This window comes from Penicillium cinerascens (genome assembly GCF_028974065.1).
Source record: "Penicillium cinerascens strain IBT 15544 chromosome Unknown contig_1_segment0_segment0, whole genome shotgun sequence".
Taxonomy (NCBI): domain Eukaryota; kingdom Fungi; phylum Ascomycota; class Eurotiomycetes; order Eurotiales; family Aspergillaceae; genus Penicillium; species Penicillium cinerascens.
The window spans coordinates 205395-227805 of NW_026695287.1; the positions used below are offsets into that span (position 1 = coordinate 205395).

Below are 22411 nucleotides of genomic sequence, written 5' to 3' on the forward strand. Positions count from 1 at the left end.
ACAACGAATTACCTAAAGGTGGGATATAAGTCAATCCGAAATTATTTGTTTTTCTTAGTCGCTTTTAACCCCTGGTTCTCCGGGAGTGGTAGGTACGTACGCTATTGGCTCCCTAGTCGGCGGCAAAGTGCTCCGCCGCCTCTTTGGTTAGGTGGTTACGCGCCAGCTGACGCCGAGCCTGTTTCGAGCGATTCGCCCGAGCTTGATAGGTGAAGATTCAATCAAGTCTGCGCCTGAGAAAGTAGCTTCCTAATTTAGCTCTTCCAGAAGCGTCATGGGTCGGGGAAGGAGCCTGTAATACGTTGCAAATAGGCGCCTAGGTGTATATCGAATACTTGTCCTCCGTGGTATTCTAGATATAGAACACGAGAAACGTAGGATGTTTTAGTTTAAGCGCCTGAAGGTGTCAACTTCAGGAAACGCTTGCCCTGCTTTGCCTGGGCAAAAGAGCGAATCGTCTATTTAAGCTCCGCGATGCCTCCTTTGCCTTGTGTTTGATCAAGCAAATATCTCGCATCGCCTCACTCCGCTATCATTTATACCAAGCTCTTTAAGAAATCTTCAAGCTACAGATAATGTCTGTACCGACCACTGCTAGAGAACGAGCGGCCAACATCAAGAAACAGCAGGAAGATGCATTAGCTAGGCTGCCCCCAAACGCTTTATTCATCGTTCTCTAGATCCGGTCTGATCCGCCACGGCAGAATGACTTTCACTAGGGTTATTACTTCCACGCTAGCCCTTAGGGTGGCTCCAAATACCACATAAAAAATATTGGCGGTGGATGGATACCCGACTATAGTCCAACTGGAGGGGTTTTTAAATCGAACTTTCTGTGTGTTCTCATCTAAGTCGCAACGATTCCAGAAACGGCACGCAATACCCTCGATTAGCTTATGCGGTCTTACGATGGAGATGTAAACAACATACCTGGAGTAACCTGCCGAATATAGCTAATGAAAATTCTTCAAAAACTTATATAACACGGCCTTGTTCGATGCAGCAATCCCGACGCACTACAGCAAGAGTGTATATCGTTCGGGAATTAATATAGTTTAGGCGCTGCTATCAACCAGCAGCCGCGCCCTATTGTTAGATCCAGACTTTGCTTTTGAGATGGTCCTTATTTTGAGTGAGATATGTCGATGCTGGCATCCGACTTGCAAGATAGGAGTGGAACGATTAGCTTGCTTCCTACTTTCTGTGTCTTTCATTTATTGTTAATTTTTTGTAGGTTCAAGAGCTCATACGTCAAGCACCCGAGATATGAAGGAGTAATTAATTCTAATTAATGATGCCTTGAAACACTAAGTACTAGAAGGCTATGTAAGAGTCAACGGTCAATGAATTCAACGCAACGTCATATAGTAATTCTTGACTGTACTGATCTCCTCCGATCCAAGAGGCCACTTGGAACCACCAACTTTTCGCTCTAAACCTTATTGCTGTAGTGAATTCCCAGTAGTCAGGCAACCAGCTAGCTGATTCCCAGTCAAGAAAACCTGATAAATGTCCGTCATCTCCAACGAGGATATTGTGAGCCTTGAAGTCACCGTGGGTGAAAGAAATTCGGTGTAGATGTTTGCGGATTTCGTTCGCTTGGGCTAGGGCCTAGATATATTCTGAGGTTGTATTAAAGCCATGCCCTGAAGCTGGGCTTAGTAGAAAGTCGTGGAATTCGCTTTCGCTGGCAAAGGGGCCCATAGCATGGTTTGGTACGCGAGCGCTTCGCAAGGACGTGCCAATGGCAGAGCATATGCGCCTAGAATGGGGCGATTCCCACTCTCGCATAGACATAACGCATTCCTTTAGCTCAAACAGCTATGGGTCTTCCAATTCAACACGTAGAGAGTCAGTCGAGTTCTCAAGCGGAATACTAGGTAGTCTTGTTATCAATATTGAAAAAGAGCGATTGAAAGGCCCACCAGAATGCTCTCCGCAAGAAAGTACTTTGGGAACAGGCATCCCAGCAGCTCGTGCCATTCGCATTGCAGCAACCTCCTCTATGCTTGTTCGATCGGACCACTTCAATATAAGTCTAAAGGGAAGCTCCATGATCTGGGCACCAAAGCTTATGCTATACCATTTAGAGTACCATTCAGATATGTAATATAGAGCTTTGTGCACTAGACCCTATGCTCTTCGTCGAAGCTTTCCAGGACAAAGGGGGGATGGGAGGAGCGATCTTGGAAATTGAAGGCTTCATTCGCTGAGGCCAAGTAAAATCAGGTCGGAAAAATGATAGTGTCGACTTCATTTGGTCACGTCCCTCGTTTGCAACGGGGATAATAGGTCCTGGGTTGGAGAGAGTTATTTATAAGAGACGCTATATTCTTTTCCTAATTTTTAGTAGCGCATAGGAAAATTGATTATCCGAACCTGACCGCCCGCCTAGGCCTAGCCAGTGACATCCGTTTTGACGGTCGCTATATGATTGCTGTCTTTGTGTCCCTGTGACACTCTGAGGAGGCGAGGCGCTAGTACTGATTTGTTAGAGAGCAAATCGCGTACCTTTACGGTTTGTTGGAAAAAGTGTATTTCATGAGTCGTGATAGCTCCTGCCACTTTCAATCCTGTGCCACTCCATGATACAGGATTCCGGACAAGGGAGGCCACCCAAGAATGATAATAATAAACTGGACGGTTTCCAAGCTTTAGCAGTAGTGACGAATTGGGTTGTACATTCTTAGCTGTTTATACATTAACTTGTCGTGAGAGCAGAACGCTCAAGCATTTAGGCAGGGGTATTGAAAATGAGGCATGCAGTGCGGCTGCTTTAACTTTTGGTGTTCCATCAAGTTTCGATTGATAGTGAGCAAAGTCATTTTTTGATCCGAAGAATCGTTCCATCAACTTTCTTTTATTTTTCCTATTGGGAAGCTTGATCGTGCCCATCAGCTTTGCTATCAACACCCGCCTAAACCTAGGGCCTCAATCAAAGACTACCACGATCGCGCAAGCCCTTTGCCTATAAATACCTCGCGTGACATTGGGTTTTCTGGCATTGCCTAAACAAATGGCCATCGCAGTTCCTGTTAGCGCAGGTAGTTCTGATTTTATTACCCACACTGCCTATTCTCGACGAGGGATTCAACTACCCAGACTGCAGGTATGTTTCTTTATCTGCTTTGAGATCACCTGAATGATCATCTGAAGGACTGCGTGACCTCTAATCGCAAAAGCCTTCGGCATACACTTAACCTGTAGATAGGGAGAAAAATGAGTAAGTCCTATTGCTTCTGAATTCGAAGTGTCGGAAGTGGTAGTATATAAGATAAAAGAGATAAATAAATGCCTATGGGTCCCTATGCGGCAGGGCTGTCCACAGAACAAATATTTGTAGAGAGAAATACTACCCTTCCGTAGAGGTAGGCTACTACTGCAGCGTAGTAACTCACCCCTGGGAGATGGATATAAGAGAGAAATAATGGAGAGAATCTCCTTGGTCTGCCCTTTAGGAGAGAGAAAGGGTAGTAGGAGACAAGTTGAGATGAAAGCTCTTGTTTTATTCAGTCTGGAATCTGAGCCATATTTATAGACAGAAATATTCAGTTTCACATGAAAAGAGTGTGCTGTTTGCCCAAGGTAAGAGATATCATGGAGTGAGGATATAGACGTCATGAAGTGAGGGGTAGGCCTTATAACCTTTAATAGGCTGACGTAGATGGAAAGCATAGTAAATATAGAAGTGATGGTAAAGTGAGAGATAATTGGAAGATTAGACGAAGGCGGTGAGGGACGGGAACATCCACTGGAATCTTCCATGTTGAATTGGAAGCTCTGGAAATCTGCATGTATGAATGCCTACACCTAAAATCCTGACACGAAGTAATTTTGCTGACTACCAGCTTCATATATGCTTTATCCAAGTGAGATCACAGAGCACTGTGCAGCGGGCATTTCGATTGATAGGTGGAAAGCGGGACCTTGCGAGTGAGACAATAATCCTCGAGCAAGGCCAAAGATGATTTCTGCCTGAGGCTTTAGCAGACTAGCACCACGGGATGAGTAATCTAGTAAACATCCCGACCGTAATGGCTTGTTCCCCGCGCAGGTAGCCCCTGCGTTAACTTCAGATTTCCTTGTCCCAATTATTAGCTAACACTGGTTTCAACGAGGGATGGAAGAAACAATCGCCGAACTACGACGTTAGCTTGAAGAAGAGAAAGAAGCGCGAGAAGAAGAGAGGAGAGCGCGAGAAGAGGCAGAGCGGCGCCAGGGAGACGCAGAACTGCGAGTGCAGCCGAACACACTGTTTCGCCTTCTCGATTGCTGCCACAACTCTTTATCTTAAGCGATTCGAGTTGAGACCGATGCGACTCTCACGACCCAAGGCGACGCGACTGACCCTGTCAACCGACTCTATCCTAAACGTGTTGTCCCTTGGCTTGACTTCCCCCGACTCTAAGAGTAAGTCTGGAAGAAACTCAACCGTATAGCCGCCTTTACCTCGCGTCCACTCTTCCCTTCTGACACCTAGTTGGACTATGTCGCTACGAATATCCAGAATAAGCCGATTTATTCGGAAGCGTCTCTACGGAACTTTGAGCGCGACACGGTCGACAACTTTGTCGAGATGGTAATTGAGAAGTTACGAGACGATGAAACTCTTCGACACGAGTTTGGCATCTAGGGTCGAGTCGCCTTCTATGACCGCGCGAACCCAGCAGAAACCTTGCTGGAGGGGAGCTTGGAGCAGATGAATCTCCAGGACGTGCGATCGGCCCAGCGAGTACCGAATATAAGACACGGGAAAGGCAGAGGGACTGGGGGAGGGACAGTAAAGGGACAGAAGAAAGTTGGCACTGCACGAAGACGTAACCGTCGCGCCGATTAGTTCTGCGTGTATATTGTGGCCGAGGAGCGGCAGAAACCAGTGTATACAGTGGAGTTCAAAGCGCCGCACAAGGTGACAGTACCCAAACTGGTGGCGGGTCTACACTAGATGGATCTGGCTCGCGATGTTATTAATCAAGATGGCGATACGTTTGAGTTTCACGCCACCCGCCTCGTTGCCGCCGTGGTCACTTAAATCTTCTTATATATGATTGACAGCGGAATTCAATACGGGTATATATGTACGGGGGAGGCTTTTGTTTTTCTCTATATTCCGGAGGACCCTATAGTTATCCAATACTTCTTGTGTGTCCCAAATCAAGACGTGTAGGTAGACGATGAGGTGCGCCTACACCGAACCGCCGTCGGTTAGGTACTTGCGTTCACCCTTTAAGCGCTAGCCGTGAAAGCTCCGTCTCAAGAGTGGCATAATACAGCACACGAAAAGCTCTTGATATGGAAGGTTGAATATTTAGACGTCTTGCGGAAAATTCCCGAAACTATTCGTAAAGACCCACGAGCCTCGAATTATCGACCTTCGCACTGGAAGATAGACCCAAAGAAACACAATATACGCTCCCGCGCTCGCTGTCAACTGGGAAGGTCCACTCCAAAGCACTCGTCGAATGAAGGCAGCGGCAGTGAAGAGGAAATGCATTCGCCGTCCACCGTAGCAGCGGCTCGCAGTCGATCGAATCGCAGCCGAGGTAAAAACCGTTAATCGAGTAATGGAAACGACAAGACGCGAGCCGATCGAAACATTAAACAAACTTCACGAAATGACAGGCAGTCTACACGTCCTTACTGCACCATTTCCTGCATCCGTGGTATGGTCAATCGAGACTTTCTGGATAAGAAGTGCCCCAACTTGAAACACTATGGTGGCCAGAGATATTTATTGGGGCTATAGGAGTTCACGCGCTAGCTTCACCGTCAACTTGCCTATAATCGCAACTATGGGTTTGAACCACTGCACGTCTGTGGGCGAACGGGCTACCTCGTGAAAGCGACCCTTCTAAGTCACGGATACACTGTGATTATTAAAGCTACCACGCTGGAGAAGCAGCATCACCTTCAAGCGGAAATGGACAATTATCGCCACCTCAGGAGCTTGCAGGGACAAGAAATCCCCGTTTGTCTTGGGGCCTTTACTCTATGCGTTGCATATTGGTACCATGGAGAACTAATGGCAAAGATGATGATCCTGAGCTGGTCTGGAACGCGGCTTCAACATGTCATCAATGATGAGAATTCCGCCTTCTTTCATCAGAAGCGCGACCAAGCTCTGACCGTGCTTCGGTCCCACGGAGTTGTCTATGGCGATAACGAGTGGCGCAATATGTTGTGGGATGATCTAGATGGCCGTTTAATTGTCATTGACCTAGAGGAAGTGAAATGGCTTAAGCGCCCTCGGGCCCTTGAACCAACGTCTGGCAATACACGTCGTGATGATTGTGTTGGGGCGGGGAAACCCCGACAAAGGCTTCTGGCCAGCTCAACTACTGTCTGCACATGACACCGCCCAAGCCTATGGACTACCAAACATATCCCTTACGTGTGTAAAAACGAGATCCCTTGCAGATGAACGATCGCACGCTCTGCTATTGATCATGAAATTAATTCGTGGAGATCTGAGGCAGTCGTGTATTCCCAAGATGTGTGTGTAATGAAAGTTCTGAAAAGACTAATTAATTGGCGCCGTCGAATATACGTTCCCTTAACACGACCTTCTTGACTAATCTTCTCTGATGTTCTCTTTTCAGTTGTTCCCGACCTGCTTCTTCCCTCCCCTCCCCTTAATACTTCGCTTTCGTCACCTAGCTCTCCATGCAAGAAACAGCATCTAAAGGTGACTTCTTTCGCTCCAAAAGATACGATAGAACTTCTGCAGGGCTAAATACTTGCTCCGGCATCTTACTGGCAAAATCACGAGCAAGCCTCTCGATCGTCTCGTCATTATATTCCTCGCTGCATTGCTTTTGGTTCGGCGACTGCTTGAAGACCGTGTGGAAGAGCTGAGTTGAGATGTTCTGATCGGCAAGCTTGAAATGCACTTTCTTGTCTGAGCGCCCAGGCCGAATAAGTGCTTCGTCTAGATGCTTAATATGATTGGTCGTCATGATGAGTATCCGGCCTTCTTGAGATGAGACACCATCAAGAACATTCAAAAGCCCGGATAGGGTGACTGCTGACTTTAACTCGGTTTCTTGGTCTGCGTCGACGCTGTCCCTGCGCCCCACCCTAGCGGTATCCACGTCCTCTAAGAGAACAATACAACGCGGCGGAAGCTCAGCAAAAAGCCTCATTAGCTTGCTGTCTGAAATATTCGACAATTGAAGCGTATAGATATCTAGTTCGTGCTTCCCCGCGAGTGATAGACTGAAGCTGGACTTTCTGGTTCTAGGGGGCCCAAAAAGAAGGTAGCCTCGTTTGTACGGAATACCCCGTTCTGCGTACTAGTCTTGCATATCTTGGTCGAGAAAGTCGTCCACATCTCTTAATATGTCATCCTTTACCTCGTTGTCCATGATTACTGTGGAGATAGGTCGAACTGGTCTCAATCTGGCTTTCTTCCACTCCCCTTCGCGGTGTTCAAAGACAGAGACCTTTCTCTGGGTGTCCTTGAGATACTTTTCTCGGCACTCTTCGATCAAACTTTTTAGGATGTTGGCATTAAGACCAATGGAGGAGATACGGAGATCCTCTCGATGCTCTTTGACATTGTAGTGAAGAACGAGCAAATGTCCCTTATACCAAAAAAGAAATGATCCATCCCAAGGAGAAAAAGCCAAAGGCTTTTTCTTTGTTGAATAGAGGTTGTTTGTCCGCTGTGTGGATCTCACACGAGCAATCAATGAATGGGCATTGTGGACAAATGGTTGATCAGCTATCCAATCAACTAGTATATCGTATGCTTCGTCGTAATATGAGACATAAATCGTCGAGGCTTCAGAGTGTCAGATTCATCCTATCATAACGGGAGGCATACGAACTAAAGTAACTTTTCACTAGCTCCTAGACATAGCGAATTGCATAACGGGCGAAGAGGACAAATATTCCCAAAGTGCAAAACAGTCGAGTGTAGCTGTCTAGGTTCCCGGCAAGCAACTGCTATGCGGAGGCAGAGGCCATACTGAGACCAGGGAAGAAGATATCTAACAGAGATATCTGGGAAAGGCTCTGGTAGGGACCACCTCCGCTGATGGCGTTCATTACGATAAGAGAATCGAAAGATGATGTTTGTAGCTGTGAGGATAATGAAGAGAGAATTGACGCGTCTTCCAAGGGTTGAGGACATAGGCATTCGCAGGCCCTTATATGCTTGGTTAATTGGATGCTGAGTCTATAGTCGCTGCTCGAGTAAGATATTGCTTCCCTCTACGTATTTGGTGTTTAGCTGTATGGGAGTGTGCTTCATGGTGCATAGTATGAAGTGAATGCCATCCCCAATTGGATAGATTAGAGATCGCTCAGTTAGTGGCGTCGCTTTTGGACCTGAATAGACAAAAGCAAGCCTCGTTCTTAGGAAGTGATAGCTTTAGGACCTTATAAAAATGGTAGGTAGCCAAGTTAGTAGTCTACTAGGTGAGTGGAAGATTATGTAATGGCTTTGTGTAACTAACTCGGCATCTATCACCTAAGTTAATCCGACTGACGTGGGGTCTCCTCTGACTTGACACGCAAGGATCTCGAACCAACACCTGCTCCCAAGAAAATCATCAAGCCTACCAACCCTACGTTTGGGCTATCGATACCTCAATTTGGGTATCTCCGGGATACTACAACAACAACTATTGGCGTATAAATACGCGATGCGTTGCGTTGGCCACCGTTGACTTGCTGCCCAATCTAGGTGTTATACCCCGCTCTCTTCAAATACCAGAACGAAAGGTCGCACCGGCGGAAAAATAAGACCATTGCTAAATTGATCAACGGTGATTATTTGCTCGATATTCTACAGTTGCACTATGGTAGTTAGGCTCACTATTAAATCCTTATTCTTCGTTCTTAACTGATACGTTTTCCAGAAGGGTGACGAAGCCCTCGCCGGACGCGAGGAACGGAACATTGCTAGCCATCGATTTCCTCCGGACCCGGAACATGACAGAACAATCAAATTTCAAGGACTATATATATCAGTATTCAACGAAGACACGCAGGATCGAAAAACACTCGAGGAGAACGTCGCCGAGTACAAAGATTTCGCAGTTCCGAAGGGCTACACGACGTATGTGAGGGGAGTTGAAATTGTTTGCTGGGTAATTTAGGAGGAGAGCGCATGCTTCACGCCATATATGTCATTCAGCCTATACCTATCATTGTGACCAACCCAAATAGTGAACGATACATCCTGTGTTTCATCCTTCGGGAAAAGTGTAGCCACGCAAGCTGTTGTCCCGTACCCCTGAGACCTTTCCCACTTCTATAGCGCACTGTTCTGAACTGCAGCCCGGAATGGTTGCGGTAGTTGCATCACCATCGTGTTTGGGGCGTTTGTGAACATGTGCTTCATCTCTGTAGAGAATCAAAAAATATTCGGCAACACAGGCGATATGTCTTACCTCGGTTTTTATTGTCGGGGTTCCGAGGCGCTGTTTGAACCGTCTGGATAGGTATGTGGTGATTACTGCACTCATCTTGCTCGGACGGAATCTCTAGGCCTAGCGGAGTGTTAGTTACAGAAAAGCCTCCTCGAAGGGTCTCCTTACCATATATAAGCTGCTCAAGACCGTAGCATCCCTGAACTTCCCTATCTTTTAGTCTGGAAAGTGTTTGACATACTGCATTAGGCTACTTCTTCCTGTCTCTTGGCTCAATATCCTCTATTAGGCAGTCAAAAATCTCATTTGATATAAAGCACGGTCCCTATGTGGTTGGAGGATAAGCAATAGCCCACGAGACAATTCCATCTGGGCTAAGTTGTTGAATCCTAGAACATCTCTTCTGGACCACACCTCTCCTCTATTTGGTATCCTTGGAATCGAACTCAGATTGTTGCAGTGACCCGTAGTATATTAACTTGATGTTCCTGCGGAATACCGCTGGATTGTGTAGCCGTCCTTTACTGAGCACTGTGGCAATTATAGATTGCGCCTTGAGTCTATGAGGCTCACTGTCTTTCTACCCTTGCTCCGTCTATGGGCGCTTCCGTAGTCCTGTCTTTGATTCGATAATCACAATGATGTCTTTGAGGTTCGCAGCGACCGTTTCCAATGTTTGTAGGTCGGTCCCGGATAAAGAAATGTTACGCATCGCTAAGTTCAAGGCATCCAGATCTTTAGCGACGGAATTCAATTGGTTGATGATGGGGGCTATGGCTAATTTGTGATACGGATGTCGAGATTCAGTAGTTTGAACGTTGGAAAGTTGGGAGATTAAAAGTATTATGGGCCATAGTTTTAGAGGATGTCTAAGTTTATGCCTGCCTAAGTTTGCTGACGTGTACCGCCAATGAGATGAAGGTGGGGTTGTGTAAGGTGACATTTTAGGAACTCAGTAGCGGATCACCAGGAAATATCGCCCCCAAGCTATTATTTCACGTGTCCCCATCACAATATCGTAACCCGGAATGGTAATAGGGATGTCTCTCATAAGAATAACGAGCTGTAGATGCGCGCGCCCCTTGTCGTATTAAGCGAGAATAAGGGAAAGTAAATGCATGGGCTCTCTATTTAAATAGCGGTATGGACCTTGTAGATCGAGCTCAATAAAAATATTAATATTTGGAAAAATGGACCTTGAGGTGGTATTCCAACTGACTGCGTCGACAATAGCATCAATTTTCTCCGGAGCAAGTCTTGCCTTCTGGCTCTTGTCGATTGACGCTATGAACTTGTAAAGGCTGAGCAAGGAACCACTTATCTCTAGTTAAGCTATGATAGGTGGTTTCGTATTCCTGGGATTAATCGCTTCTATTTTGGTGGCATTGTTGGGAGCAAACCTAAAAGACCGTAAGTTGCTTACTTCGCTGAGATCAATTTCCTCGCTAACCACATTCTAGATCTGTCTCAGCGGAAGCTATAGCTGGAAGTTAACAGTATGCTTCTTTTGCTTATTTTAAATGAGGTGAGAACAGTGAAAACAGAAGAAGAGCAACACTGACCTCAGTTAGTATCTAAGTGTTTCTACTTTGCAACACTGGTTAGCCTATATCGTATCTGCCTTATTTTTTATAGGAATAATTACTATTCTCTTATTTTCTATGAATTTTTCGGTACGTTCAACTAGCTGCCTTCCTGTATAAATTTTTGACTAATAAATGATAGGATCATCGCAGAGCTTTGCTTTCTTCATTCATGATTCTCGCTTTTGCTGGGCTCGGTTTCGTCCACACCTAATTTATTAGAGCCTGGGTAATATGTATGAGACAATGGCATATGGAATCAAGCATATTCAAATTATTTTGGCAGTACCCGTCCCTCGCTGCTGCTAGGCACCACCGAGCCTTATGGATAGCGTCCATTGGCTCAATATGGATGTTTCTTATTTCGTTAGGCTTTACGATACTTGCCTGCGTACACTACAACTTGCAGACTCAAATTATGACGGTACGTACCTTGGAACTTAGCCATCATTATAAGTTGCTGACGTGCTTAATAGCTTCAAATCGCCCTTATAAGCCTAAGGAAGACGGTCGTGTCATTTTGCCTTCTCTAAACTCAACAAAACAACATAAATGTGTTGCTCTCGCACGAACACTCTCCGCAATAAGAATAGAATTCCGAGATGCTGTGGGATAATCATAACTCTAGGAGCTGTACAATACGAAGGGTTACTCGGAAATGAGACAGAAGTGGTTTATAACCAACAGCACTTGTTTGCCAATATGGCGGCGCGGCCACTCACAAAAAAGTGCACGAATGCAGAGAGATACTTAAGCAAATATGCAGTTTGATTCGTCCAATCATGCTAAATGAATGCTCTCAATAGCATCAGGAATAACAATATCATTATTAAAAGGGTCTGTTATATTTTTGCTAGGCCCTGAAATTGAATATCTCGTTGTATATAACTAACCTATGCTGTTAGATTCTGAAATAAATTTGACCCATTCTGCACTCCCCAGCACCACCACAGCTTATTAAAACGACCCAATATCCGTACATGTGAAATCTAGCGGAGGGTGAGAGGTTCGTGGCATTGACATTGATAGGGGGACGATGGGAGGTCTATATCAGTAGTTAGTTTAGTTTTTGAGAATTTCTATTGAGAAAACCCGATATTGAGAGCCTGGGACTTGTGCACCACAGTGACACGTGAATGGAAAAGGCTTAGAGATGGTTGTATCCGCACTGTGGATAATTCATCTTGGCAAATAAGATAGCTTTCTGTGGCTTTCTGATTTGGTGACGATTGGTAGGTTGTGATCTTGAGGAAATAGGAGAAAAATTTGAGTGCCAATGATGCTAACTTATAGAAGATAGATGCGGGGTAAGTTCTATATGAGCCTCAATCTAGAGTATGATCCGATGATAGAAGCTTCGTAAACTTTTGTGATATTATGCACCTCTTGCAGGTTTATCACACGCCACTCTGATTCCTCTATATGTATATATAAATAACTTCTGTGTAGGCTCCAAGCGGCGCTTTCGACCTCCTAGCTGCTTCCTTCGTATTCTGGATGGCCTGCCTTCCAAGGGTCTTTGGCGACCGAACGAGTCTGGCATAAAAGAGCCTGTCTGATATTAATACCTATAAACTCATGTATACTATATAGAGTCAACTGCAGTTCGCAAGGTAAAAAAAGCTATAGGCCCCAGAGAAGGAAGGGCGGGGGGGAGGTGACGCTAGTTAATGGCGGTCAGTCTCTTGAAATATAAGCAAGGGGCTTTTCCGCTTGGAAAAATCTTTTCCACTTTCACTTTCAATCGTTAGTCGAAACTTGTCTCTTGCAATAAATTGACCTCCTACAAACTATCCACAATGGGTGAACCGCTCAAGAAAAGTTATATCGCATGCGGGTGGACACTTGACAAAGAAAAAAGGTGCCATTATATAAGCCACCTTAAACTCTTCTACGGTGCATCTACACGGGGTGTGTGGTCCATCGGATCAGATCTTATTCTGAAAGACCGGCCCGACGAGGGTCCCAAAGCAAAAGTTGAAGTCAAAACATTGAAATATTTAGCGACCCATACCGACATTCCCATCCCGAAGGTTTTGCTTGACTGGGTCGATCGAGATGAGCGATACTTCGTTTTGAACGAACGCATCGTTGGTCAGACGCTCGAGGAGGCATAGAGTTCTTTGTCAGAGCCCCAGAAAATAAATATCGCGGACCAAGTCGTGAAAGTGAGAAAGTAGCTTCGACCCGTTACGTCAACCTCTATTCAGTGTGTCGATCAAAGTCTATGCTATCCAGGCTTATTATTTTTCGATCTTGAGCCCCGTGGACCGTTTCACTCTGACTAAGAGCTTTGGGATGCTCTGGCCCTTAACCTTCGCCACCTCCCTCAATAAGTTTTAGTAAACTTAAAGAAGCGCCTACCAAAGTGCGAACCCTATATACTTACCCATTGCGATCTCAATCTAGGAAACATTATGGTCTAAGACGGAAAGGTTGTCGGTATCCTTAACTGGGAATACGCTGCCTTCTTCCCTATTTAGTATGAGTATGTTTCGGCCTTATTTAGATTTATAGATATAGACGTGGAATGGAAAAAGTTGCTCCGGGAGCGCTTAGATGTATATGGCGAGGCGCACGAAAATGCCAAGGCATTTTGGACGGATATGTGTAATCTTAGACAGTACCTAAATCTGGACGAGAAAGGTCAGGAAACCTTAGAGAGATTGTCCTCGACAATCTTGAACTAGTGAAATCACGCGCTCCCAGGAAATCTCTGTTATATTGGCTAGGTCTAGTAATTTTGGCCTCGAGAACTGCCAAGTCCAATCGAATCGATCATACTGGGAGTTACTCTCAGGGACTTTCCTCATAACGTGTAAACGCAATCAGTCTTTAGATTATTTCCCTCTTCATGACGTTTGAATTGGGATCGTAAGGTAAGTGTTGCTTTGGCGGTAACGGTTTAGGCTTAGAATCAAAGAGCGAAGGTGGTACATCTGCGGTGGTGGCACTAAACAACCAGAACAGGAACTATAGCCGTCTTCGACTAGAAGGGCCGAGAATTGAGCACGAACGGTAGGAAACGAAACGCTCTTGTGATAACTAGGCCTTTATTAGGCCGGCCAGCACTATTTTCTGAATGTCTTTTCCCAGCACTTGAAACATTTTTTGGTTGAGAGAACCGGCTTTGTATGTATGACACGTGAATTGGAGGGAAAGATCTGGACTCGGAAAGCGAGGGATATATTAGGTAAGGAATCCACGCTCAATGGGAGAAGGAATGGAAAGAGGCGAAGACCGGCGGTCACCTGCGTCAGATCGACAATATATTGACAGCCAAACACACGCTCTATGAATTCCCTACCTAGAATCCAGCTTGCCTACTAACGCACGGTGGAAGTTGTCGCACGATCCAAGGGCAAGAGGATTTAAAGAGAATTTGAATTCTAGTTTCGCTATCCGAGCGGGATTGCAGTATTTTTTCTAGATGACGGATTCACCTTCTATCCATTACAGACGATTCCGACTAGCTTCTGCAATCCAGGCCATTGCATTATAAGGGCGCGAGACCACGCTAGTTTCACAGCCCATAATCACGGGCTGTAATTCACTGCAACAATTCCTAATAACCTACGCGGATGATCCTTGCGATATATACCCACACTAGTCATCAGCTCGTTATTAGCCCGTTCGCCATTTGGTAGGTGATAGGGGGGATTATGGTTTTCGCAGTCGCAGTCTGGCATTGGCCATAAGATGCAGCATCCACCGAGGTTAGGGGGTGTGCGGTATTTTCGCTATTGGGCAACATTCATCGACTGGGTGTAGAGGAACCAGAGAGACCGACGATGACGACAACTGGGCGCCACGGTATTCGTGGTTAGGCAACCGAGAACCATTCTGTAACGCCGGGGTTGTGCAATACAACCTCAGAAGGGGCGGACGGAGCGGGATTTGCCGCGCCGAGGGTATACCGGCACTTTGCAGATGTAAAGGAGGCCGGCGGAATCAGAGACGATAGCGTCGCACTAGCAGAGGGAGACCAAGATGACTTCGTAGCATGATGCACAGTCACTTCCTTGGGAAAGGAGAAGAAGTATCGGCACGAAACCACACGATGCAACTGCGGGCTAGATCATCCTAGAGATTATGCTCCTGGGCTATTGCCATTCTAGCCTAGGGGGCGAGAACGATCGACCGACATCTCCGACGAAATGAAAGGGGTAGTGCGTAGGGCCGAAGGCTCATACGTAGGAGGTGCTCTTGGCGGGTTATTCACAGACTCTTCCTACAAGTAGGCGACGTTGTTTCAACCTGAAACACGGAGCCACCCGCTTTCCCCCTTCGCCTCTCTCCACCACTTTAACTGTGACGGAAATGTAGGTGACAAAGAAATCTATCTCACTCTGTGGACAGTAAATCTTGTATGTATAAAGAGCCTATCTGACCTTTAAGCCGTGAGAGCCTATGAGGCATCGATTCAAGGCCATCCAGGTCCAACGTACGGAGTTCAAAGTCACGCTAGCTCTTGGCTAGACTAATTTCCGAATTGCCCCTTATAGCTAATAACGTCCTAATTTATTAGATTTTGAGCTCTCAAACCGTAGCCCGACTATATATGAGGTTGGAGGAAGTCTCTCTGCTCTAGCCCTTGCCCACCTTAAAGTGATCTACGGAAGTAGTACTGTAGTGGCTCTGTGTATGTAGTCCTACGCAGCATCCCTCGTTTCAGCACTACCACAGACCCTAAATACTGGCTCCAGGTGGGGAAACTCCTCGCCATGCCTCTACCTACTCTCTTAGCCACGCTATTCGTCTACCAAGGCCAAAAAATCGGCATGCTCAACTTGCTATAACCCGGAGCCTAGACCACTCCGTATGCCAGCAATATATAAAGCACATCACTTCCACTGCTGCGGGTTGCAAGCTAATAACACACATAAGACTAATTAGGCCGCGACAAAGGCTGGAACCTGACCGACCTCACAACTTGACCAAAGATAGATTTTTTATATGAAAGTCACGAATTGCAGGTAAAGGCAGAAACGTTTCCATTGCTTTTAATTCTGGTGCTAATCATAAGAGACCCCAAGCGCCTTGAATCACACCGGCGCTTGCAAACCTCATATCATTGGCCGAATAATATCATGTGGGGAAAAGGGTAACTCATAATAATGATCTAGGTCTTTGACCCTCAGTAATGATTGATTGATTGGTAAGTGCCTGCTCCGCAAACCGTAGGTTCGCCGTATACTGTGGGTTTGCGGGGTTCTTGGAAGCTTTGATGCTATAAGCAAAAAATGTGGTCCGTGCCACAGCGATTGTGCCGTCTGTCACCAAGAGGGGTTGGGTTGATTTCCACGTCAATAGACGCTGTACTATCTTATCCCTAGTGTGACTAATTTTGCTGTGTAGCTAATAGGGAACGTGTACTTATATTAGTTATTTACTCTTGAGTTTCATCTATCCTAAGCTCGGTTGCCGCCCGTCCCCGTGAGAGGCACGAGCGGTTGTTTGCTAACCCTGCGGACGAGGGTATAAATATAGGGGATATTCCCAGGGTAAAACATATATTTTCTAACATAACCGAAATCATCTATTCCTGCCCACGAATCTTTAAAATTCTTTCGTTACCGAAAATATTCTACCTTACCACCCACGTGAAAATGTGCGACACTAAGTACGACCAACCGGAATGCTTAGAGTTCGCTCATCATCCTGGTCCTGCAGCGCCTTTCGATGAGAGCTCTCGCAGTATCCGCTGCCAGAAATGTGGCGACTGGGCCCTAGCTGGCTCTCGCTTCTATACAATCCGTAAGTACTTAAAGGGCTTGATTTCAAAAACGTTCCGAGGCAGTGTTAAGTACTAATTCGAATGCTTAGACTAGCAATAAATGCAACAAATTGTCTTCACTGATATGTTTGTGCCCTAGTTATTTTTTTTTTCTCGTCTCTAACCCTATACTAGTTCCCAAAACTTTAAGTAGGCCGATAAGCTTGAAGACTCGTATTGGATTGTGCAGGCAATAGGTTTTTCTAGGAAACTACGAATACCGCCACGGGAATGCGTGAAGATTGATCGACGGCATAGAGATTTTGGAAATGTATTCGTACAGAATCCATATATATACACTCTTTTCTTCCTATATGCAGCTTCTAGACATTGAGATCGAATTATATATTGTGTGCACTAATTAGTCATGGGCGATGGTAGCTGTACGAAGTTCTAGCCGCCCACGACCCACTCACTAAATTATTTAAAGCTAGCTACGCCCCCCGCACCGTACAATTCACCCACCCAACTCCGTATGACCTCGATGCTTGACAGATTTTTTACTTGTGATTTTGCGGGCTATATGCTACTAAGTATCCGGGGGCTTGGTCCCTGTGAGCGATGCAGTCATCATTTCTGCCTCACCCATCGCTACCCGCCATTCCATACGTGCGATGATATAGTACGTCCCATCAATAACCAGATGCTTGGATTGGGACTAACAACACTTAGCCCCTGCTAGATGATTTATTCGAAGCCAAGGTGTATGATGAAGTGGAAAACATTCGCGCGAAAATCAATGACAGGGCTGTTTGCGAGCGTGCATCGGAACTTAATAGCGGTGTCACATACAAGATTGAGCACCCACTAGCTTGGGGACGCGGATCCCTTATGGGCTATGCTAACTATTATGCTCGGATTCGCTTCACCGAGAATAGTTCTGTTTGGCTTATTCGAGTGCCTCGAATAAATAGCAGTATCCCCCAATCACTCGTCAACTACCTAATTCGTAGCGAGTACGTAACTCTCAAATTTCTCGAAACGACCAAAGTACCTGCTCCTTGGGCCTTCGATTATAGGATTGTTGGCGACAACAAAAACCAAGTGGGCGTGAGCTATATACTCATGGAAGAACTGCCTGGCAAAACTTAGAACCTGTAAGGCCCACGCGGGAAGCGCTTTGCAGACGATAAAGATAAGGAAAGAATTTGGAACGGCTTAGTAGATATTCTGATTGAGCTCAAATGTTATCCATTCTCCGAGGCTAGGTCTCTCCTCCCGGGCCTTTCGCCTTCCGAGCCAATAGTCTCTGCTATTGCTAGTGAGCGATTTCTTGTTCTGAGTCCTTCAGGGCCGTTTCATATATCCATAGACTATTACACTTCATTCGTGGAGCAAAACATGGCCCTGATCTCCGACGGCTAGCTTTTCGCACCTTTTCCTGCAAATGCCTATTTAGTATTTGTATACTTGAAATCTCAGCTCTAGACTCTGGCAGCGAACCCAAAACACAATTTAGTGGAAGCTACAGAGCAATTCTACCTCAAGCACGTGGACGATAAGGGAGATCACTTGATGGTGGACGACGAGTTGAACATCATTAGAATCATAGATTAGCAAATGGCTCGAGTCGTCCTAGCTGATGAAGTATTTAGGCCGTCTTTGGCGACAGCAGAAATGGCCGACATTTATAATGGTATGTCGTCCTTGACTGTTCATGATCGCGTATTAGCTCGTTTCCTAAAAGCTAAGGGGGCAGCTGGTTTAGCTAATATAATGAGCGGGGATGAAAGACTACGAAGATTTTTCTTTGGTCTTGACGTTGATCTCTCTTGGGAAGAGACACTGCTACTAGTCCGGGGTATCTGGGCTGCATTTGGCGTTAAACAGGACACAGAATGGAGAACGTGGAAGATGGATATACTGGAAAAACACAATCAAGATGAACGGCTTAAGCACATTCTGGATAGATTTGGAGCAGGCCCGTGACATTATCCCATTATGCTTGTTGTCCTCGAGAATGGATATTGATGTTGTATAACTATGTATGTTCAATTAATACCAACTGTCCCCTCCTAGCCCTTAGCACTAATTTCAGATAATTGAATAACTGCATCGGTGACCTAGGTGATAAGAGACTGGCCCCCTTGGAGATGTGGTTTCGCGAGCGATTGCAAAATAGTAGGGTTGCTCACGACAATAATCAAGCGTTTTTTAACGGAGAAATCTAAATACGGGGGAGCATCATCTAGATATACAAGCTTGCCTCTAACACTGCCCTAAGCTAGGCGTAGTGGGTGTTAAGCACGTCGTCGCTACTAGTCCGGTTTAACGTGGCACTGTCGACTTGGTTAACGTAGATGACTAGGCTAGTTCCGACTAGACCATTACGGACGCTGACACTAGTAACTTACCAAAGGCGGGCGAAGCTAGTCTCGTGTGGATCGTCTAGACTAGTTCCAGCCGATATAATCAACTTATAGAGACTGTTGCCACGGGTCTAGTGGAAAGGGCCGAATCACCTCTATGTCCGATAAGCACCGCGGGCGTAGATCGCCACTATCTTGAAAGGTGATGGGTATCTGCCCTCCTGTGCAACTTCAGTCGCTTGAAATGGCCAGAAGGGATGGTCCTTCGGCAATGTGTGGCAAGTAACCTAATACTTCATGATTAGTGTATATAATCGTATATAGGGCGACTCAATCCCTGCTTTGGCTTTGGCAATTGCGAGAGCCGTGGCTCAGATTACGCCAATTATTGCCTAAGCCGCGATCCGCTGAATAGATTTGAATAGCCGCCCAATTCCTGGGGGGGGGGGGGGGGGGGGATTGACAGTATCCTTCCGAGTAGGCTAGTAAACATCCCGGTCGTAATGGCTTGTTCCCCGCGTAGGTAGCGGATCCTCTGCTTTACTAACATTAAATTTCCTGCCTCTTAATTATCTACTAAACTTGTGTTCGAAGCGGAATCGCTCGGGGAAGGGCAAAAGCTCCGGCAGAATGACATCTAGATGAGACCCGTCTACTAATCGATTCCGCGACCGATGCATCGTTTAGAATACTACCTCACGAATGACTCGGCCACTGATCTTTGATCTATTAGACACACTGCAAATCCCTATTGCTATTTCTGGGGGATATATCTACGCATCGTCTGCATCTGGTTGTCCCCGCTAGGTCGATAGAGCTCTACCTGCCAGTCGTTCTGTGGCCTAGGACCAAAGATAAAATATAGGATGCACCGACATAGAGACAGTAGTTCCCTCTTTATTTCCAATCCGCATGACTTCGTGCTCGAGGACTTATCCCGGTCTCCACATCGACTAACCCAATCTTCTCGGCCAATCGATCATTAAGTCAACGGGACTTCGGCGACAGAACGTATTCATTAGGGGCTAGTGGGCTCCAGAAAGCGAACGACGGCAGGAACTGTATAGGTGGACGGGAATGGATGTTTGCACACGGTCTGAGGAGATTACCTAGTGAGATCTTTAGATTCGGAGATTATCCCTGGGTTTCGACACGGCCACCGTGAAGCTATTAGATTATCGTGAAAGAACGGTGTCCTATAGTTTTCTCGTTATTTTTCGTAGACTTAGCATTCACTGGCTGATATATATAGCGTCCGAGACAGTCCGGTCGTTTATATGCGCTGACTAGTTTGATCCCGGTGCTCACTGGGTCCGAAGTGGTACGGACGCCACTAGTTAGGGTTGCCAACGCCTTTGCCCTCGATCCGCGACCCCAAGGCAGACTTGGGCCACCGCTCCACACGGGCGATTGCCTAGAAACATGGATGCGCGAATGCCGCTCAACGCGCATAAGCTCGACGATCGGCCGACTGATTAATGTGCGAGGCGGCGGGCCGGGGGCCAAAATACGTCATCTTAAGCGTAATGCCGGCATTGGCCATAAGATGCAACATTGATTGAGGTTAGTGGTGTGCGGTATTTTCGCTATTAGCCTATATCACCGGGCTCTGCTTTTAAATATTTATCGACTGGATGTGGATGAATCGGAGAGACCGACGATAACGACAATTGAGCGCCACGGTATTCGTGGCTAGGTAACGGAGAGCTATTCTGTGACGCCGGGGCTGTGCAGTGCAACCTTAGATGGGGCGGATGGGGCGGGGCATATAGCGTCAATAGTATGACGGCAATTTTTAGATGCGAAGGAGGCCGGCGGAATCAGAGACGAACAAGGCACACTGGCAGACGTGACTTAGATAGCTTCGTAGTATGGCGTATAGTCACTCCCTTGGAGAAGGAGAAGGGGTATCGACCCAAAGTAACACGATGCCACCTATAGGCTGGATTATCCCGGTGGTTCTGCTCCTGTGCGGGTGCCACTCCAGGTCAAGGAGCGAGAACGAGTCGGATCGAGCGGCATCTCCAGTAAGATGAAAGGGGCAGTGGGTCGGGCTGAAGGCCAAGGCGCAGCGGTCAGTGGGGGCCAGAGTGCAAAAAAAGGGGGCGGCGATGAGTGCAAGATAGAGGAGTTAAGGGGAGGGAAAAGAAGGAGAGCCGGGGACGAGGGGGCAGGTTGGGTCTTTTATGTCGAGGCGACAGAGGGAGAGGTGACAAGACGGTGTATTGGGGCGCTAGTCCTGAAACGGCAAAACTAACCGGATCTAGTAATTCACAGGTCCCAATATTACACAGTCCATGCTGTGTGCTGGAGGTAATAGATGTACATCATTTTTCTGAACGAACAAGACTGCTCGGTTCTTGGGGGGCCAGAGAATCCGCACTTCCCTGAGCAGATCGTAGCTTGGACAACCAGTAGGATCTAGGTCGACTCCGTGATGGAAAATACATCTTCTACATGCTTATGGGTCCGGCCTACCCACTGATAAGTCGTTCCAAGGGCAAGTCCGTCTTTTCCACGCCAAGGCGCAGTTTCTGGCTGAATGAACACACTCCAACACTTCGAAAAAATCAATATTAGGCGGATGATAGAATCTGCAAGCTCTGAAACGAATTAGTTGAATCTGAGCAATTGGATTTGAGTAATTGGATTTGAGCAATTGGATTTGAGTAATTGGATCTGAGCAATTGGATTTGAGTAATTGGATCTAAATAAATTCAATATGGGCAATTCAATATGAGCAATTGGAGTTGCTCCCCAAAAACGCAAGAACACATAGTTTGGATTCATCTAGACGACGCGATAGTTACACCGAGTTTGCGAAAGAGTCAATTTATTCATTAATGTCCCTCTCCGCAGCTATACAATAAGCATACACTTTCTTAGTGTTTTGCTCGTGGGTAGCTATTGCTATCGAGAACCAATGGGGAATTTATGGCTTCGGGCCGTAGGTTCCTGTTGGCTTCAACTGAATTCTTGTCGACGTGAACTGATCATTCCGGCTGCCTTCTATTGTCATGAAGCCGAATTGTACGAGGTCGAATTGAAGGGAATGGTGAGCATGGGGCGAGTTGGAATGGGAAATGTGAAGTTGGGGTCCGTGTAAATGGTCTCTCTCGGCCGCCCTAGTTTTTCCCATAAAAGCCCAGCCTTTCGCGGTGGTTTATAGGCTAGGATTCAGAACACTTTCTGTCCTCCCCTGCTCGGACATAAGAAACCCGGGTGTTGTAGTGCCCCCGCGTGGCCTTGTAACGTTAGATCTCCCCTGCTCGGACATGAGAAACCCAGGTGTTGTAGTGCCTCCGCGTGGCCTTGTAACGTCAGATCTCCCCTGCTCGGGCGTGAGAAACCCGGGTGTTGTAGTGC

At 46.4% G+C, this 22411-nt stretch overlaps 7 protein-coding genes across 7 annotated transcripts; 6 read left to right on the plus strand and 1 right to left on the minus strand.

Annotated features, from left to right (window-relative positions):
• Positions 1 to 4004: 4004 nt before the first annotated feature.
• Positions 4005 to 4633, plus strand: N7498_001661 (uncharacterized protein; the record flags this gene model as incomplete). Its single annotated transcript, XM_058448723.1, has 3 exons — positions 4005 to 4031; positions 4119 to 4433; positions 4481 to 4633. The coding sequence occupies 3 exons, from the start codon at positions 4005 to 4007 to the stop codon at positions 4631 to 4633; spliced, it is 495 nt and encodes a 164-aa protein (XP_058311067.1).
• A 1398-nt stretch (positions 4634 to 6031) lies between these two features.
• N7498_001662 (uncharacterized protein) lies at positions 6032 to 6352 on the plus strand (the record flags this gene model as incomplete). Its single annotated transcript, XM_058448724.1, has 1 exon — positions 6032 to 6352. The coding sequence occupies one exon, from the start codon at positions 6032 to 6034 to the stop codon at positions 6350 to 6352; it is 321 nt and encodes a 106-aa protein (XP_058311068.1).
• Positions 6353 to 6653: 301 nt separating this feature from the next.
• Positions 6654 to 8049, minus strand: N7498_001663 (BCS1 and AAA domain-containing protein; the record flags this gene model as incomplete). Its single annotated transcript, XM_058448725.1, has 4 exons — positions 6654 to 7215; positions 7294 to 7783; positions 7846 to 7947; positions 7971 to 8049. 4 exons carry the CDS (start codon positions 8047 to 8049, stop codon positions 6654 to 6656), a joined length of 1233 nt encoding a protein of 410 aa, XP_058311069.1.
• Positions 8050 to 8804: 755 nt separating this feature from the next.
• N7498_001664 (uncharacterized protein) lies at positions 8805 to 9104 on the plus strand (the record flags this gene model as incomplete). The annotated part of the gene is made up of 2 exons (XM_058448726.1): positions 8805 to 8807; positions 8865 to 9104. The coding sequence occupies 2 exons, from the start codon at positions 8805 to 8807 to the stop codon at positions 9102 to 9104; spliced, it is 243 nt and encodes an 80-aa protein (XP_058311070.1).
• Positions 9105 to 12759: 3655 nt separating this feature from the next.
• On the plus strand, positions 12760 to 13077 carry N7498_001665 (uncharacterized protein; the record flags this gene model as incomplete). The annotated part of the gene is made up of 1 exon (XM_058448727.1): positions 12760 to 13077. The coding sequence occupies one exon, from the start codon at positions 12760 to 12762 to the stop codon at positions 13075 to 13077; it is 318 nt and encodes a 105-aa protein (XP_058311071.1).
• Positions 13078 to 16569: 3492 nt separating this feature from the next.
• Positions 16570 to 17090, plus strand: N7498_001666 (uncharacterized protein; the record flags this gene model as incomplete). Its single annotated transcript, XM_058448728.1, has 3 exons — positions 16570 to 16717; positions 16787 to 16823; positions 16888 to 17090. 2 exons carry the CDS (start codon positions 16570 to 16572, stop codon positions 16789 to 16791), a joined length of 153 nt encoding a protein of 50 aa, XP_058311072.1. The 3' UTR covers positions 16792 to 16823; positions 16888 to 17090.
• A 330-nt stretch (positions 17091 to 17420) lies between these two features.
• N7498_001667 (uncharacterized protein) lies at positions 17421 to 18293 on the plus strand (the record flags this gene model as incomplete). The annotated part of the gene is made up of 2 exons (XM_058448729.1): positions 17421 to 17786; positions 18165 to 18293. Coding segments are annotated over 2 exons (495 nt in total), but the record flags the coding sequence as incomplete, so codon positions are not given.
• Between the last annotated feature and the right edge of the window lie 4118 nt (positions 18294 to 22411).